The following is a 17,486-nucleotide window of genomic DNA, read 5'->3' as shown; positions in this document are numbered from 1 at the left end:
TATATTTCTCCGCGTGAAAGGAAATTAGGCTGCCTGACAGCTACAAGAGGAAATGAGATAAAAAGGAGCGAGACATTTTTATTTATTATGGTGCCCTTGTGTTGGTTGTTGTTGTTGTTGTTACATAATGTCATTTTAAAACATCAGCAACATGCTGCGTTTGTCCACTTAGAGAAAACATTTCCTAGAATGGGAGTTTGCAGCGTAAGTACAGAAATAGAACAGATCCTGTATTGGTTCTCTGAACTGAAAACAGAAAAATAAACATTTAAATGCATCTTTTAACAGAGTGAGCACACACTGTTAAACAGCACTGTTGGATTGACAGCATAACCCTATTCGCTCCTGACTGAAATACATATTAGCAACTTAGGCTCAGAATGCAACACATTATCTTAAACTTATTTATTAAGTTGATTTTCATGGTCTTAATTTAATATTTCCTCTGATAATCTCACCTGAGCTTTTGAACTTTTAGCCTCTTGAAGCTGCAGGTTCATTTAAGTATGGTAAAGGTTTCTGAAACAAAGCTTTAGAACAAATTGCACAAAATGATCATATTCAGAAATAATGAACTGAATAGATAAACGTTAATGTGCCCTCTACATAATAATCCCCTTCGGGTTCAGAATTTGCACCTTTTAATATGGATTTGTTGATTTGTTTCAAATAAGTCTGCCTCAGTCAACCGGTGGTTGCTTTTGTGATCTGCTGTCAGTTCTCATTATTGAAAATTAAAAACTGGCAAAGCAACAAACACCACTTTCGTAAAAACAACTATAAATGCTAGTAGAGTGAATACCTCTGCCAAGACAGTCTCCTTATAAAACCTTAATTACATTTACTTGATCCCGATTTTTTTATTTGATCTGGACCAAAATACACACACTCATACATGTCAGTCCCCTAAACATGCTGGATCTAATACAAAATCCAGATTCCTTAATAAATCTCTGAGAAATCATGAATCTTGAATTTAAACAAAATGTATTGGATCTGCCTTCTGATGTGGATCTGCAACAAAAGTGAATGGGTTCTTCCCTGACCCATTTAGCATTCTTCTACCAAGTTTTGTGTCAATTCGTCAAATAGTTTTAGTAATATTGTTCACAACAAAAAAACCTAACACGTCTCCGATTTTTTAGAACAGTCTCTCCTTGTAGGGAACTGTGTAAACTGTAACACCGTTTTGAAGCGAGAATGTTCTACTTCCGTGTATTAATACTACAGGTTTTACACAGGACAGAACTTTGGTCAGTTTTCCTTGGCAATTTTCTTTGTTACTTGAAAATTATATTCGTCACCTGGGACAAGAATTTAACGGATCTCTGCAACAAGGAGTTATAATAGAAATTAGTGCAAATAAATGCTGGTAATTCCCTGTGGTTTCTCCCCCCACTTATAGCTATGGTTCACAGCCTTTCTGCATGACATGACATCGTGATACTCACAGATACAATGGAAGTTGACTGTGGGTAGTCTGAGAAGTTAACAGATACTCCAGTCAACGAGAGAAAAATGGAGTGAGAGGTTGGACGGGAGTAAAGGTTAAAGAAAAGACATAGATTTCTCCTGAAACGGAGCACGGATTCAAAGTGCATGGAGCAGAGCAAAGGACAATTAGGTTAATCAGAAAGTTGCCCCCCTGCCATATTACATTAGTTTTATATTCTCTCCCTCTCTGTGTCTGAAGACCTGAATTCACCATTAGATTCACTGCCTGGAGCTCGGCTTGGGCTTACTCTTTAGTCACAGATGCACTTTATGTCGGAGATGAGTTTAATGGCAGCATTAAACATTCGTAGCCTCAGGTGCTGAATGCAAATGAGAACACTGTGCCTGTCAGGTGGCAAGAAGGAGTGACAAATGGGGACAATCATTCTCCCATAGCTGCGGTTTACTGTAGCACTTTAGCCGAGCGCTCAAGTTCTGGAAACGACACACACAGACGTTGACAGAACACACGCGCACCCAGCCAGAGACACACGTGCTGTATAATGGATTGCTCCCATGAATATGTTGTTGTCAGTAGAGATTGAACGAGGGAAAAGTTGACATAGGGGACTGACTGCCTTTCTCTCATCATGTCTCCGTGTGAAAGTGTCCGCTATTGTTGTTATTATTCCTCCAGAGACAATGCAGCCATTATATCACTGATTGACAAGGGTGCCACCCACTCCTCCCTGCTGTCGTTAATAAAACAAGATAAAGATAATGCTCTTCAATCACACATCATTTATTTGTCTTGTCGTCATTTGACACATCACACACTGAACTGAGCGTGATGCAAACCCAGATATCTAAGAGTGCACATAGGAGTGTGTGTGTGTGTGTGTGTGTGTGTGTGTGTGTGTGCGTCTTTGTTGTTGGCTCTGCAAAGTGCATTGTTTATGACCAGTGTGAATGTGCATACATGTGTGTGTAAGTGTTCTAGGTATGCCTCATCGCTAGGAGCCAAGAGTCCAGTAAAACCACACTGCATGAGTGGTTTAAACAATGAAAGTCAGAAAAAGGCGGATAATTGGCATTTTCAGGAAATGGATCACTTCTAATGGTGCTGTTGAGAAGTGGCTCCTGAGAGGAGGCGGGTGAGTCACAGGGATGCAGGGGGTTGGGGAGAGAAGGAAAAAAAGGAGGGGAAAAACTACACTTCGAAAGGAGAGGAAATAATACGTAAAAAGTTGGTATGAAAAGAAAAGAGAAGGAGCAAAAAGAAAATCACTGGTATGGAAGGGGGCATTTTTCACACCCTGCTTCTTTATATTTTTTCTTTCCTTTGTGTATTTAGTCTCAAAGAACTGTAAAAGGAAAATCTCTGAGAATATTGAATTGCACTTTAATCCATGTATTTAATTGTAATTAGCTCCTCACTGACACGGTCATGTAATATCGCTTTTGGCCACTAGCTGGTGTAATAATACATCTTAATGAACTCAAATTAGCACCTTTTCCACTTGAGTCATCTTCTAATTGACTGTCACTCCTATCACATTCTCCCATTCTCTGCACTCGCATACATATATAACCTGTTCAGAGGTCTAGTGTGTGTGTGTGAGTGTGTGGGAGAAAGAGAGAGGGCGAGCGAGCAAGCTGTAAAAAAGAGAATAGAGTGAGAGTGTCGGGCTATCGACTCATGACAGTGAAAAGACAGATGACCCTGAGAATAAGAAAGGCCTCCCTGCATGTATAACATCTATCATCACTGAACAGACTTGTCTTCCACTGTGCTGCGTGCAAGCCTGTGTGTGTGTGTGTGTGTGTGCGGCATAATTACCAGCCATCAGACTGGTGCTTAGCTGGAAAATGTCTTTTTCTATTCTGTAACTGCAGTCAAAAATATATGCTTTGACGCGCTCATGTGCACACGCACGCCTACACACGCGCACTTGTACATTACTGCCTACACAGCAGTGGCAGCTCAGCCTCAGCCAGTCTTTGTCAGTGCTGCTGTCACAGAAACATCACTCGAATCTAAGTTTGGTTCCTCCCTCATGACGGAGGTTTCAGTTTAACAGTCATTCTGCACAATTTATTCTTCTGTTACTACCGAAGGGAGATTTATGGTACAAAATATCAAACCAAAGAAAGCGTAGGAAAATAACCCATTGCTGATATAGTTCTCCAAAAATATATAACATCACATCCTAACATAACATCACATCCTAAATTTGAATATGTATACACCTCATGAGCTACTTGCTGTATTAGGACATATGATAAAATGCTACTGCCGACAAGCTGCTTTCAGACATGCACCAAACTGCTGCAAGCTTGACCCAGACGCTTCCCCTCGCCTAAATGCTCTGGACATTTTCCTGTTGCTCTGAACGCATCCAGCCAAGACAATCTCCTGCTTCATATGTGAAAGACAAATCTTTGGAAGCTGTTCAGACCTTAGAGTTCATGTTTTAAAATGGCTATAGTTAGTAGATTTTTTTGCAGTTTTACATTGGACATAATCACTTACTATACCACTACAGACAGCATAACATTTGATCCAGATATGACCGTGAAAGTGAGGGTTATAGTGGTATTTCTATTTTATAATAATGTTGCAGAGAGTGTAACACATTTAAAGCCTGATGCAGCTTGACAGCAGAAATATTTAATCAGAAATACTGCACTTCCAGTCCCCGGAAAAAGTGAATGTTTTCCATAAGGCACCTCCTCTAGGATTATTGTTTCAGGGGAGGTGAGTGGTGTTTGAACCCTGCTCCCACTCATCCTCTTCTTGCTCTGTGTACTTCTTGTGCCCCACAAGAATCTTAACCTGAACCCTAGAGAAAGCTGGAGAAAGGGCTGGAGTGTCAGACTCTGATAAATACACAGTCGAAAACTAAAATAGAAAAAAATCAAACTTTAAGTGAGAAAATCTTTCTAGTACTTGCTCTGCACTGTACCACTTGACATAAGCTGTCAGAGAGAAGAGTGCATGATTGATCATATGTCATTTATTTATGCTAAATTCATCCCATCGAGATAGCGGGGTGCAAAAGAGAAATAAATGGTGAGAGCTCATTCTAACCTGAGATGCCAAGCAGGAAGAAAAGGTACAAAAAATACAGTTAAATCTTTTTTTTTTTTCTAAAGCAGTCATACCTGCTTGACAGACAGAGCTCACCTGTCCTCAAAAGACAGCAGGCTTCATCGACATCTGTCTCACGTGCTCAGCAGAATCCCAGCGGGGAAACCTTAGGCTGTGATAGAGCACCAGTTTAGTGTAGTGGTTGTCAAAGTGTTAGGAGGAGAGAGGAGATGAAGGGGTGAGGGGGAGAATGGTGCAGACGGAAAACAAGGGGCAAAGGCAGAGGGAAAGAGAGAAGGGGAAGGGAAGGGGGTGAAGACGGATGAGCAGAGCGAGAAAGGAGGTGTATAATAGAAAGAGGGGTGGTGAACCAGTGAAGAAGAAAGTACGAGGGCAAACGAGGGAGCAATCAGAACAAGCTCTCCAGTGAGGAGTTTTATGTTGATCGATATTTTAGTGATATGCTCTTGTTTTGCTCAGTGAACATTTTTCCTCTGGAATCTGCTGTCGGACTTAATGCTCCTCCGCCACTGTTTTCCTCGGCTATTCCTCTGGAACGAAAGGCATCTAATTTCCTCTCACCTCTCCTCTAAATGACTGAATCAGTCAGAGCGAACTCAAGTCTCCTGATGATGAAGATCTTTATGCCCCCCCCCCCCCTCACTTACGTTTCTTGATATGCAGACTGTGAGCTAGCTGGATGTCTTTGTGCTTCTCAGACAGTAGGTGGATATTTCAGAGTTCACCTTTAGAAAATGTCATAAAAAGGGAAAAATACACAGTCCCGCGTTCATGCACTCCAGTCAGGATATTCCAACCTGGCGGGGGGGGGGGGGGGGGGGGAATGTTGAGGCAGGAATTTAGCCGATCTAAACACATTTGAATAACACATCAATTTATTAATCGGGTTTTTTGTTTTCAGTTTCTCTTGCGCTGTTTTTATTCGAGCCTGGAGTGAAATGTTTATATTAATGCACATCTTTTCCTGCATTGTGTTTTCTACAAAATGAAAGTTTTCACATTGGCGCCCTTCAGCCAACAAAAACGCTGATACTGAAATCTGGCTCATATCGGCAGATTTTTTCGGACTATGTTTCTGGTTTGACGACGTGATGAAGATGGTCAAAACGATGTCGACAAGACAACAAGCGAAAGTACATAAGAATAAATATCGAAATTTAGTGAAGAATAGAATGTTGATATTGTGCAGCGCATTACATTGAAAAAAGTTCTCATAAGCATACATCCGATTTACAGCATTATTCCATTTTTATAGTTAAACTAAAAATGTTAAATTTGGCATAGGAGTAGGAGATATATTTGCTATTCGTACTACAGTTCATATCATAGTAGAGTGTGTGATCAGAACCTGCAGTAAGGTCTCACAACCAATTAAAAATGCACAGGACAGAAAAGAGAAAGAAGTGAGAGAGGTACATCCTCTTTTCCCTTTTTATAGTTTCATTCATTCAGAGCACACTGGCCTCGAAAGCAAATATTCAACAGGCTTTTTTAGAACCCCAGTTTTGACATTTGAAACATCTCTTTGGGCCACGGGAGTGTCACTGATTGAAAAGCTGACTTCAGCTGCATTTTAATTTTCGTGTATTGGGGGAATGTTAAATTCTGCTTTTTAAACTTTGTTTTCAGCCGAAACAAAACTCAGGGTTGAGAATATTACACCGCTTTTGAGTTTCAAACCTCTCTGCACTCTGACCAGTGTCGTCATATAGCAGTTTATGCATTCAACGTTTTAGCTGCATCTGATTATGCTTTGCCATTTGTTTATTTATAGTAGTACACATGAACTTATGACCATAATTCTACAGCCTAGAATTCAATAATAGAAATTGCTGTGTGAAAAGAGTGCTCAATGTTCCCGTGGATGATTATTAAGGTCCAATCGAAACATCAGTCACATCCTTCTTCTGAATCAACAGAGGGCGAGTTTGAGCTTTGAATCGAGGCTGTTTACATGTCTGCTGGAATATAAAGTAACCTTGAATCATTAACAGCTGAGGTACAATATGCTCCTGGTGAAACCTAAACTGTCACAGTGGCTGAAAAAAAGTTCTGTGGTGCCTGGAGCGCTGAATGACTATGAAGACGTCGCGTTTATAGATAAGGTCAGCGTTAGTAGTGTTAGCACTTGGATTGAGTCTTATAGCGGCGGCCGGAAGGCAGAGAAAGACGATGAATGCTGTGACTCTGCAGCGACCCTGACTCCTGGCAAAAATACCTCTCGGTGTGTGTGTGTCCTCTGCTGCGCTGAATACGTAGGTGCCGGAGATAAGACCAAGAACAGAGGACGTGCACCAGTTTAAGATATACAGCTCCACAGGCCTGATTATTGTTTAATGGGCTGTGTTCTCAAAAGGGACGGTTAATTAAAGCGGTGCTTTTGGTCAATCTCTCCCTGCTGATTTTGACCCTGCGAGTTGAAATTCCAACCGCACACCTCCACCAAAGTGTCACAGTTGTCTGCAGGAATACTGTATTGTATAGATTCAGAGGCTTGTTAATAATCAGGCCTAAACAATGACTTATGAACTTATATTCCCCATCTCCTCTGTCTGTCGAGTGGCCCGGAGGTCGGCGGCGCTTAACTTGGAAGGCTTTGTTATTAAAGCAAGGTGTTTGATATGCAGCACTCGAACGTGACAGATCTCTGCCCCGTACACACAGGGACACACTGACAATCATAAAATCAAATGAATACATAAACAGACTGACAGCGTTGTTTTTGCAAAAGAATAATTGTGGACATGCAGTTATACTGAACACTAAATTAAGACTCCTAGGGGTCAAAAAAATATGCGAAGGACAGCGACACAGGATCACACGGCTGTATTGAGCTATAATGATTCAAAGCTCTTGACAATGAAGTATCCTTTTGAGTTGATAATGATGGTGAGACGCAGGATTAGACGCTGGACCTGTGTGCCCTGGCCCCTTTCATCTTTTAATACAGTTGTGTGTACGTGTCTCTGCTCATGCGAGCACTTGAATGTGATTTTATTTTGCACTTGTGTTGTCTGTTTTAAATCAGCTTAAAACAGACTTATTGGGGGGGGGACCGACCCTCTTCCCTTCTTTAGAAATCTCTCCTCAGTTTCTCGTTCTGTCTCATTTCTCACAATGTTTTTTAATTGCCAGTGAAAAAGATGAAAACATCAAAACGTCCACATAGGGGCTGTAGTAAACCTGAAAAAACCTTGAGACAAAGATGTGCGTATTGCCCCACTACTCCCACTATGATCCAACACATCTTTATCATTTCTTTATAGAAGATATCATTTTCTTTGTTGCATCTAACTGACAAGCCACGGTTTAGACCTCAACTATTCTTTTCCATGGGAGCCAAACTGGCAGCACTCAGTCAACTGGTTTGCTGTGAAAACAACAAGATTTCTTTTGTGACCTGGAATCTGCTCCGAGTTTCCTCTGCTTGAAAATAACAACTTTGGTCGTTAAACAAAAAAAGGTTTGATTGCCGGAGTTGTACTGCCTTGTTTCTCTCTGAATTTGCCCGATGAGAAATGTATTGATGTACATTTATTGTTTGCTAGCATGAGACGCTTCAATAGCCAAACTAATAACGCTTCTACTCAGGTCAGAAGTACCAAGAATACATGGGAAGGTTACATGTCTATGGTGCATTGTGTTGTATCTACTGTGTGGTCCACAAGTCTAAGACCTCTTACCTTTGGACCCCACTGCAATGTCCTACTACAGCCAATCCAACAACACGTGCAACAGAGGGTCCAACAAAATTGGCCACAGTGATCTAGGGTCCATCCCATGTGTAGCCCGTACTGCCACCCTGTGGATGGAAAGTGTAGCTGTTTTAGGAATCACATGTATTAGCAACATTATCATATTCAGGCTTTGCTGCAGTGCCAGATTCTCATTCAAGCTGGTATCACCCAGGATTCTGGAGTATTGGGTTATTCAGAAGCAGCTGATATCCTGACACTGCTTTGTAATGCATCATCTCCACCATTAGCAACCACCAAAGGCTGAGATGAGATTGTGCTGGTTTCCTGTGGAGAGTGGAGAGGGAGCAGTGAAGGCAGGTCAATGATCACCTTTTCAAACTGACTCTCGATAACATTAAATCTCTTCTTTTCTCTCTTCTCCCCCTCCACTCTGCCTCTCCTCCAGGGAGCCCAACCGTCCAACTACCCTGCTGCCTGCCGACTGGAGCTCGGGGCTGGGTTTTGGGAGGGAAGACGAGTCCTTACCCCCAGGGCTGGAAGCGCTTCCACTGCGACTGATGCAGCAGGACTGTACGGCTGTCAAAACCCTGCTTTTAAGACTTAGACGCACACTGCAGGAGGTGGGTTACACACATATACGCACACAAAGAAGCATGCACACTCCTCTTAACAGGAGCCTCTACTCAGAAGAAGGCTTTTACTCGGAGGATAATCATTACATCAAAGAAAGCTACACTGTCAAGTGACCCATAAAACAACTAGAAGATGACAATTATTCATTTTTCTCTTCCACTACACTCACAGAACCCTTCTCTGATCAACCTGTAAATGCGTTAAATTGTTTTAAACCAGTAAGTGCAAGTGGTTAGCAACTAATGCGAGGCAATTTTAAGTGGAACTGAAACAGTGCAGCGCTCCACTGACAAATTCCTCACCCCCTGTTTTAATCAGCTCTACTTCAGCTCCATGAAATCGCCTCAAAGAGGAAGCTTTCCCGCCTTTTAAAAAGGTTCCTGTAATCACTTTGTATTGTTAATTTAATCAGAATCCACATCTGGAGGAGGAAGCTGGACGGCTTCTGAGTGTCATATTCTTCATATGCTCTCATAACACGGTCCACACATTCATCCTCTTACTTTAGAGCACCACTCTGCTCTTTGAGTGTGTTTGGAAGCTGCAAGCCAAAGTTTTTGCCTCAGGCCATGAGGTCATCGCACTGCAAATGGCGGGAAACCAGTAAAATTACATCCACACCATTAAAGACGTGATTATCTGTAATGGTCACTTAGCAAAGCACTGACACGTTGCAGTAGCTGGTTTAACAAGGCTGTACTGTAAAAACCAGGGAACCATATTGAAGGCTGTGAGTGTTGGACCGCTTTAACTCTAGATTATAAACAGAACGCAATAATAATATACTTTTTTTGAAGAACATAACATTTTTATAAATTTGATTTATTTGCAATTTTCGGAGATATCAACTTGTCGCAGATTTTCAGTGTAGATTTTAGTTATACGGTCAATGCCAGGCCAGGAGGATAATTCCACTCTTTCTTTGAAAATGGCTGATGCATAAACCAAACATAAGTTTTGTTCGCTCTTGTAGCTTTAACTGGAAACGGTTTGTTGTTGCTGTCTATCTTTTCTTATGCCGTGCTTTGGAATGAAAGTGCTCGTGTTGTCTCTAACACCCTTTGTCACTATGTTTCTGAAAGTGTATGATACATTTACATACCAAAGAGAGACGTTAGTAATACCATCAGCTCTTAGCAACATCTGGCTTGTAATCTGCATGTGTTACTGACCCTCACCAAACACTGCGGCATTATACTGACACCTGTCACACAAATACACAAATATAAATACATAACAAGACGTATAAAAGGCTGACCAGAGCTTCCCTCACATCCCGCCATTAGTCCCTGTAAACTAAGATCAAAGCCGGCTTGGAGCACCTCTCGGTGAATTACAGTCCACATGTTTTCTCTCTTCTCTCTGCTGCTCATCTCTCTTGTTGTTCCTCCAAGGACCACGCAAACCGAGACACGAGGCATGAAAAAGATAAAATAATAATTAGTGGAGAGAGACGTAAACGAGAAGTGATGGAGAGACAACAATGGAGAGGTGGAACAAGGCAGCAGAACATGAATATAAAAGAGGAGATGCTTTGCCCTCTTTGCCGACTGTGTTGTGTCATTAACTTGCAAATTTTGTTTCTTTCCATCAGTAGATGTAATCCATTCTGCAGTGGGGGGGGGGGTCTCCTTGCCTGTCTGTATGCTTTGCATTTAATTTGCCTGACCTTCTGGTATTGACGTCCTAATCTTCTGTTCTTTGGTCTTGTTTACCTTAACTTACCTTAACTTCAACCTCCTGATTTCCTCTCCTCTCGTCTTCTACTCTGCCACTTTTTTAGTTGCCGTCAAAACTTCTGCAAAAACCACAGATGAAAAGAGTTGTATATTGTTGCACTGACCCTTGGTTAGCAGCGTCACTCGGCCTTTCTGTGTGGAGTTTACTTGTCCGGATGTTCCAGCTTCTTCCCACTTTCCAAAGACATGTAGCATATGCTAGCTGGAGACTCTAAATCACCTGTAGGTGTGTGTGAGATTATCTCTATATGTCGACCCTAAGATACTCTGCAGCCGCCCCCTGCAATCCACACAGGATAAGTGTTACAGATAGTGGATGCAGTCATATTTGTGACCAGCAGGCCAGCTAATACATCACGTTTTGTAATTTATTGTGCATCAAATTACAAATAAAAAAATATTTATTTTACCAGCTAAAGATACTCTACCTTCCCATGATTTATTTCTCTTTCAGCTGTTTATCCCGTCGGATGCACAGAGAAACATTTCTATAATGCCACTGTCCATGTGTGCATTAATGTTGCCTAATGGAATGATCCCCATTTGTCAATGTCAGCCATGGATTCAAGCGAGAGAGCGATGCTCCCATTTGTTACAGCATATAGTCACAGTCTTTTTGGGCCCGGCTGTGCAGTATCTACACATGCACCACCAGGCCCTGTTAGCTTGTGCCTCTGCTCAGCCCTGAGGCAGCTGCTTGACTTGTGGCAGCAGCTGCTCCTCCATTGTTACAGAGATAGCTGTGGATATCCTAAATTTGATTTTCAAAAAACGGTTATTCATTACTCTTCGGGACGTGGTATTCACCTCTGCAGTCGTTTTCAACACTAGGTTTTTTCCGTGTTACACAACGGCTCCGCAATCAACATCTGTGAAAGTTTGGGTGAACACTGAAGCGTGCTGTCTCAGCTTTAGTTAGATGAAGACCTCCTGAGACCCAGACTTCTAAAACTCAGTAATAACCAAGCACAGTTGGTATTTCCAGTACAAAGTCCTCACCCTGTGTTTGCCAGAGAAGTCTAAATGGCATGTCAGTGTGTTGTTAATGGTTCTGCTTTCCAATATAAAACCCAAATGTCAATGAGAGAGAGAGAGAGACTGGGCATGAACGCACCTGAAGTTATCTGAACGTTTTTATTTCTATATTTAACTGATGTGTGAATGTGATTAAAGCGGTGTATCAAACTACCAAACCTGCTTTCCTTTCTTGGGCCATTCATCATCTTTAGACATTTAGCTTCTGGGTAGTGCAAAGTCATTAAATCCAGAGCTCTTAGGCAGCTTTCTCCAGGTTTAAATCTAAATGGCTTTTTTTTCTTCTAATTGCGGGGACAGTTGTGTGTTAAAGCCTGTGGGACAGAGGTGACCTTAAAGAGAATCGGTATGTGTGGGAAAGAGGAGGAGAGAGCCAGAGTGTGTGGGGGTGTCAGTGAGAGTGCACCTGTCTCTCTACATAGGGAAAGGTGTTGATCACTGATGACACCGTTGACACCATTGTGAACCTATAATTCTGATAGGGAGGCATGCTTCTTTTAGAATCACGTGGAGCACGTGCAATGAGGAGACATATTGAAGAATGTTGTTTCTCTGCGCTACAGTCCCGATTTAAGCATTTCAGGCAGAAGCTTGATTGTAAGTATGGTCATCTCGCTCCAAAATAAGAAACCTTAGCTTGCATATAAATCTAATAGATGGCAGCAAGAAGTCAAGTAAACCTTGACGGGAAAACAAGTTCATACATCACAATCTTTCAATTCTCGATGTCAGGTCTTTGTCATGTATCTTGTCATATCCTCCTTCGCTGTGCTGTCATGTTTTTACCATGGAGCATTACATCAATATCAGCCGACAAGTCTTTATCCTCTCCTGCTTCCCCATCTGTCCTGCTATGAGCCATCACAGGTGACATTTAAATAAGCCTCTCCTCTTTATTTAAGTGTGTATGTCTGTGTGGTGTCTGCACCCTGTCACATGACTGTCTCTAGGCGCTGTACGGTTTGTGTGTGTGCGTGCTTATATCTTTGTGAGGACCATTTTGAGCATAGACCTTGTAGGGTGAGGACCTGACAGGTTGTGGTTATGGTAAGGTTTAGGGTTATTGGCATTTGGTTATGATGGTTAGCGTAAGGGGCTGTCCTCAGTCAGATAGAAGTACAAGAGTGTGTCTCTCTTTCTCTGTCTGTTTGTGTTTTTGTGTGTTTGTGTGCTTGTGAGTTTGTGTTTTTTGGAACGCCCCTCACTCTGGCTTTGCTCTCTGCCCACTAGACACCTGTGCTGAGAAGCGGAGCCAAGAGGTGTCTGGTCACAGCTGGTGTAACAAAACAAAAAGACTTTGTTAGAAACCACAAGAAAATACAAATTACAACATTAGGTTGTGTTTGTAGAGTCGTTCAACCAATTTCATTTAAACCAGTTAGTCTACCTTTTTGTTACAATCAAATGTGCTTTGAATCTAGAATATGAGACTAGATGTAATATCACCCTGCAGATAATCATTATAAAGGTCCACTACAGGATGCTGCAGCCTCAGGACCACTTATGTTGTCAGACCCAGTCTTTTAGGCTTTACTTAAACGGAATGAGCGAGTAAAGATTTTGCCAGAATGCTTAACAAAATAACTAAGTTGCAAGAAGTACCAATTTAATACTTTGGTGTCTTAATTTAGTTCCAGGCAGAACAGTTTTAACTGAGACTCATCGTTGAAGAATCGCCTTGTGCACTTCCCACTAGAACTTAGTGTAATTAACATATTCAATCATGATGTTATTTTCATATTTATGCTTTTTGCAGAGCGCAGAGACGAGTCCTGCCAGCAGCCTCCAGTCTCTACCTATCAGCCCTTGCAGTGAAAAGTCCCTTCCGTTCAAGGTAACCTATTTTATGTTGCTCCGTGTAAATGCATAATATTGCCCAAGTTGGTCCGACCCTTTTTGGGGTTCAGCCCCGTTCTAGCACTGAATCACTCACTAATTGTAGAATTTCGCTTAATTTCTGCGAATCAATTGTCGTTGGACAGGCACATTAATGAGGTCATAACGCCGAAATAATTGCCTGGGCGATCAATGATCTAGCTCTCAGAGGCTTAGATCAGTTTCTGGCATGCCAAAAATGTTGCTTTGCTGGTTTCATTTTGAACCAAATTCCCTCATGACTATCATCAGAGGATTTTAAAACCGCAGTGATCAGAGTGGTTTAATGATATAGAAGAAGGGTTTAACATATTGTGGCTGAAGCTGTGGTCACCAGACTACTGTGATACAAAACTGAACTTTGCTACGCTGCAGACAGAACATATTGTATAAATGGTGGAGTCATACAATTGAAGGGAAGGGATTCTAGTTTTCTTTCCAACTTTTGATTTATTATAGAATTGCACCAAGGAACACCACATTGTCTTGTTTCAATAAAGCATCATTGGAACTGCTAATGGACAATGTTAATTTCCCCCCCTTACCACTGTCACCATGTTCTTGCTCACGGTCTCTGTTGGATCTCTATAAATAATATTACACTGAGAACAGTCTAGACTTGCTCTGTAGCCGTAGGCCTTATACTCACACAACCCTCAGATAGCTCGTAGGGCCACCTACTTCAATCAAATAAACACAGCGGTCCGTCTGTGATCAAAAATGTAAGACTGACTCATCTTTTGATCTGTGTGTCTCCTCCAGTGATACAGAACAATCACCAGCCTTTTTTTCCACATCAACGTCTAATGAATCATGAAGAGATCAATTCACATGAGAAAGAGTGAGAGCAGGTATAAGGAAATATAAAAATGTGCGAAGCAAAAAGAGATGGGGACCAGTGCTTTGCCTGCAGTGACGAGCCCTAGACCCCCACCGTCAATCTAGTCCATCACACCTGTGCGATCTAGATGAGATTTATGACTCTCTGCCGGGAGTGTGCGTGTGTCAGAGCTCAAGCGTATGCTATCGCGTGTGTGTGTGTGTGTGTGCAGGGTTTAAGTTGACCAGAAAAGGGCTTTTGTCAATCTTTTCTCTGGGATTTCGTTGGTATGCTACCGAGTTAGACTGTTAGGAGAGAGAGGAGCAGAAGGAACAAGGCTCCTGGACTTTGTGAAACTTCTCACTGCTGGTGCAGGATTTTTATTAAACTTTGTTGCACTAAAGGTTGAATCTAATATTGTGTTGACATACTTGGAGGTACAGAAGAGCAAAAGTCAAGCCCCAACCCCTCACCCCTTAAAATATAGTCAAATAAAACACAGCCAAAATCAAAGACCTGCCTGTCTCACAAGGTGCCTGCAAAGTGCACTGCTGTGCCAAGAGTGTGTTTGTGCATGCACTTAAATCTGTGTACCAGCGTGCATTTGTACGTGTGCCCTCCTTATTGACCTACATGGAGTATCAGTAGCAGCTGGATGATAAGGACAAATTAAAGATGGAGGGTGGGACACAGCGTGAAGACAACGGCTGTGGATGAAACACTCTCACGCAATGTATAGAGGGATTTGTTCAGTTATTTCATCCCGAAAAGTGAGAGGAAATGGTCACAAACAACTGACCCATAGTCAATAAATGATTCAATAGCAAAACATTTAAAATTTCCTTATGGATAGACGGTAACAGATCCATCAGAAATGCATATAGGTTGACAATCTTTGAGTTAAAAAACAAATGCGCAAATACATTGTATTTATAAAGCATAATGATCAGAGACGCTTGACATTGGTTAAAAACTAAAAAAACGGCTCCTTTATGAACTGGTTTGAAATGAGCAGATTTGATATTGGAAGCCCATGCGGTGTATAAAGCAGCTTCATTTCACTTACTTGATGAGAAAATTAGTGGTGGGAGTAACATGTGAAGAATTCAATTTTTTTGCTCGTGGAATATTAAGCGAGATATTCACCAGATCATTTAAAAGTTTGTAGACCGAACAACACCAGCTGTCGTCAAAATGTTCAGACGAACGAGGCAAACTAGATTTCTATACTCTGATGGTAAAATACAACTTTTGCGTAAGCATGGTTGAATTCCGTGGAGCTAGCACCCATTCTAAATACCCTGAACATCTCCTCGGCTCACCAGGACTATGCAGGGAGCGACTGAGGGCGTGACAGCAGCACAGCGATAGATATAAAGGGCAGGGTGGCAGCAGCAAGTGCTCGAGGAATTGAGGTTTGACAGGAGATGAAAAGAGAGAAATAAGATTGGTGTTTGTGTGTGTGTGTGTGTACGTATGTAGATATATATAAACAGAGAATGAGTAAGAAGGTGGGAGGCAAAGGCTAACCTTTTGGCAGAGCTGGAGGCACAGAAAAGAAACAACATCAAGATGGAGAGGGCATGCCTCACAAGGAGAAGCTGAATAAGAGGAAGTAGGTGCAACTCTGAGAATAGTACATTGTTCTACTTGACTGTAAGATAGATTGAGGGGAGAGGGGGTGATGGAGACAGGTCGTGCAAAGGGGGAAAGTGTGGAAGCAAAAGTTGTGTTGAGTTAATGTATTCAGTTTGATGACTTTAAGTCACATAAGTCAGGAAAAGAGGAAGAACTACAATAGACATGCCGGGGATAGAGGTGAGGGAGCAAAAAGGAGGTGAAGAGTATGAGGAGGAGGGTGGTAGAGAAGGGGGGTGTGAAGAAAAAGAGAGAGGAAGGGGAGGGGCAAGGAGGAGAAGAAGAGGAAGAAGAGAATTCGTCCTGGCACTCCAGAAGACGACTCGGCGGGTATAAAAATAATCTACGCTAGCCACCTGAGAGGCTGCAGAGTCACAGTGCGCCCTAGTTTAATTTAGACCCAAAGCATGTGACACGATTTTTACCACATTTTGTCCCAGTTGAAGTGTTCTACTGTATTTGGTAGCCTAAAGATGAAAAAAGATGCATGCAGTGTCATTTGCTGCATAATTAATAATGATGACTGTTAATATGTTATCATAGTTTGTTCGCTTCACATAAAGGCAACAGTGGGAGAGGCTTAAATCGCAAGAGTACACGTCAAGATAAATGTTTCTTGTCTCACACACTGTAAACACACAAATCAATAAGATAAAACCACAGACAAGACCAAAAACTGAGTCTACAAACATCCCTGTCACAATGTATTGACAAAGGTCTTAAATTACATTCACTTCGGTCTTAAAAAGTCTTAAATTCCAGGTGTTAAAACCTGCAGAAACGCCTCCATCTCGGACAGTGAGGTCACTTTGGGGCATTTTAGACTGATCTACTGCATTTGTTTATTTTCACCGCCTTGTCGTATGCCACTTTGTGTCAGTTATATAAAAAGTAAATCAAAAGAGTGTTATGTTAACTGCTCTATCCCAGGCTATCTCTTTTCCAATCAGCTGGGTCTCTGAAATACATTTGTGTGTCTGTGAGTGAGTATTCACATATTGTTGAATATTGGTAGTAAAACACTTTTATATTCACTCAAATTGTTCAAGGAGACAGATGTTTTCTGCCGGTTTGAATGGAGTCGAACAGATTGAGAAGAATCGAGAAAAAGCTTGATCAGCTGCACTCAGTCTCAAAAGAGTCTCAACTCTCTCAGAGAACACAGACAATTAATCCAACTCAAGCATCCAAAGCTTTTCTGTTGGTTAGATCTGAGCTGTAGTTAAAGATCGTCTTTGTGCAGCCAGCCTCGGGTCTCCCTAATATCTCATCCTCTTAAATTATCATTGATGTCTGTGTTAAGTATAAAGGACAGGATTTTATTGCATTTAACTTGCCCTAATGTTTTCTAACTATACTGTATTATATTCAAAATGTCTGTAACTGCAGCCATGAGGCAGCTCAGTGGCTCCTGCTGCATTTCAGGATGTCTCGGCAGGTGACACCTTGCTTGTTTCAAACAGCATAAAGATTACAGAAGCGGTTTGACAGCTTACCTAACT

General features: G+C 41.7%; 1 protein-coding gene across 2 annotated transcripts in view; it reads left to right on the top strand.

Moving 5' to 3' along the window:
• ccser1 (coiled-coil serine-rich protein 1) overlaps positions 1 to 17,486 on the top strand; it is a 112,746-nt gene that overhangs the window by 25,990 nt on the left and 69,270 nt on the right. For both annotated transcript variants that reach the window (XM_053421454.1, XM_053421455.1), the window contains exons 7-8: positions 8,690 to 8,864; positions 13,408 to 13,485. In XM_053421454.1, coding sequence (XP_053277429.1) covers positions 8,690 to 8,864; positions 13,408 to 13,485 — 253 coding nt within the window. The remainder of the gene's footprint in view (positions 1 to 8,689; positions 8,865 to 13,407; positions 13,486 to 17,486) is intronic.

The sequence above is a fragment of the Pleuronectes platessa genome, chromosome 4 (assembly GCF_947347685.1).
Source record: "Pleuronectes platessa chromosome 4, fPlePla1.1, whole genome shotgun sequence".
NCBI lineage: Eukaryota > Metazoa > Chordata > Actinopteri > Pleuronectiformes > Pleuronectidae > Pleuronectes > Pleuronectes platessa.
This window is presented reverse-complemented; position numbering and strand designations above follow the sequence as displayed.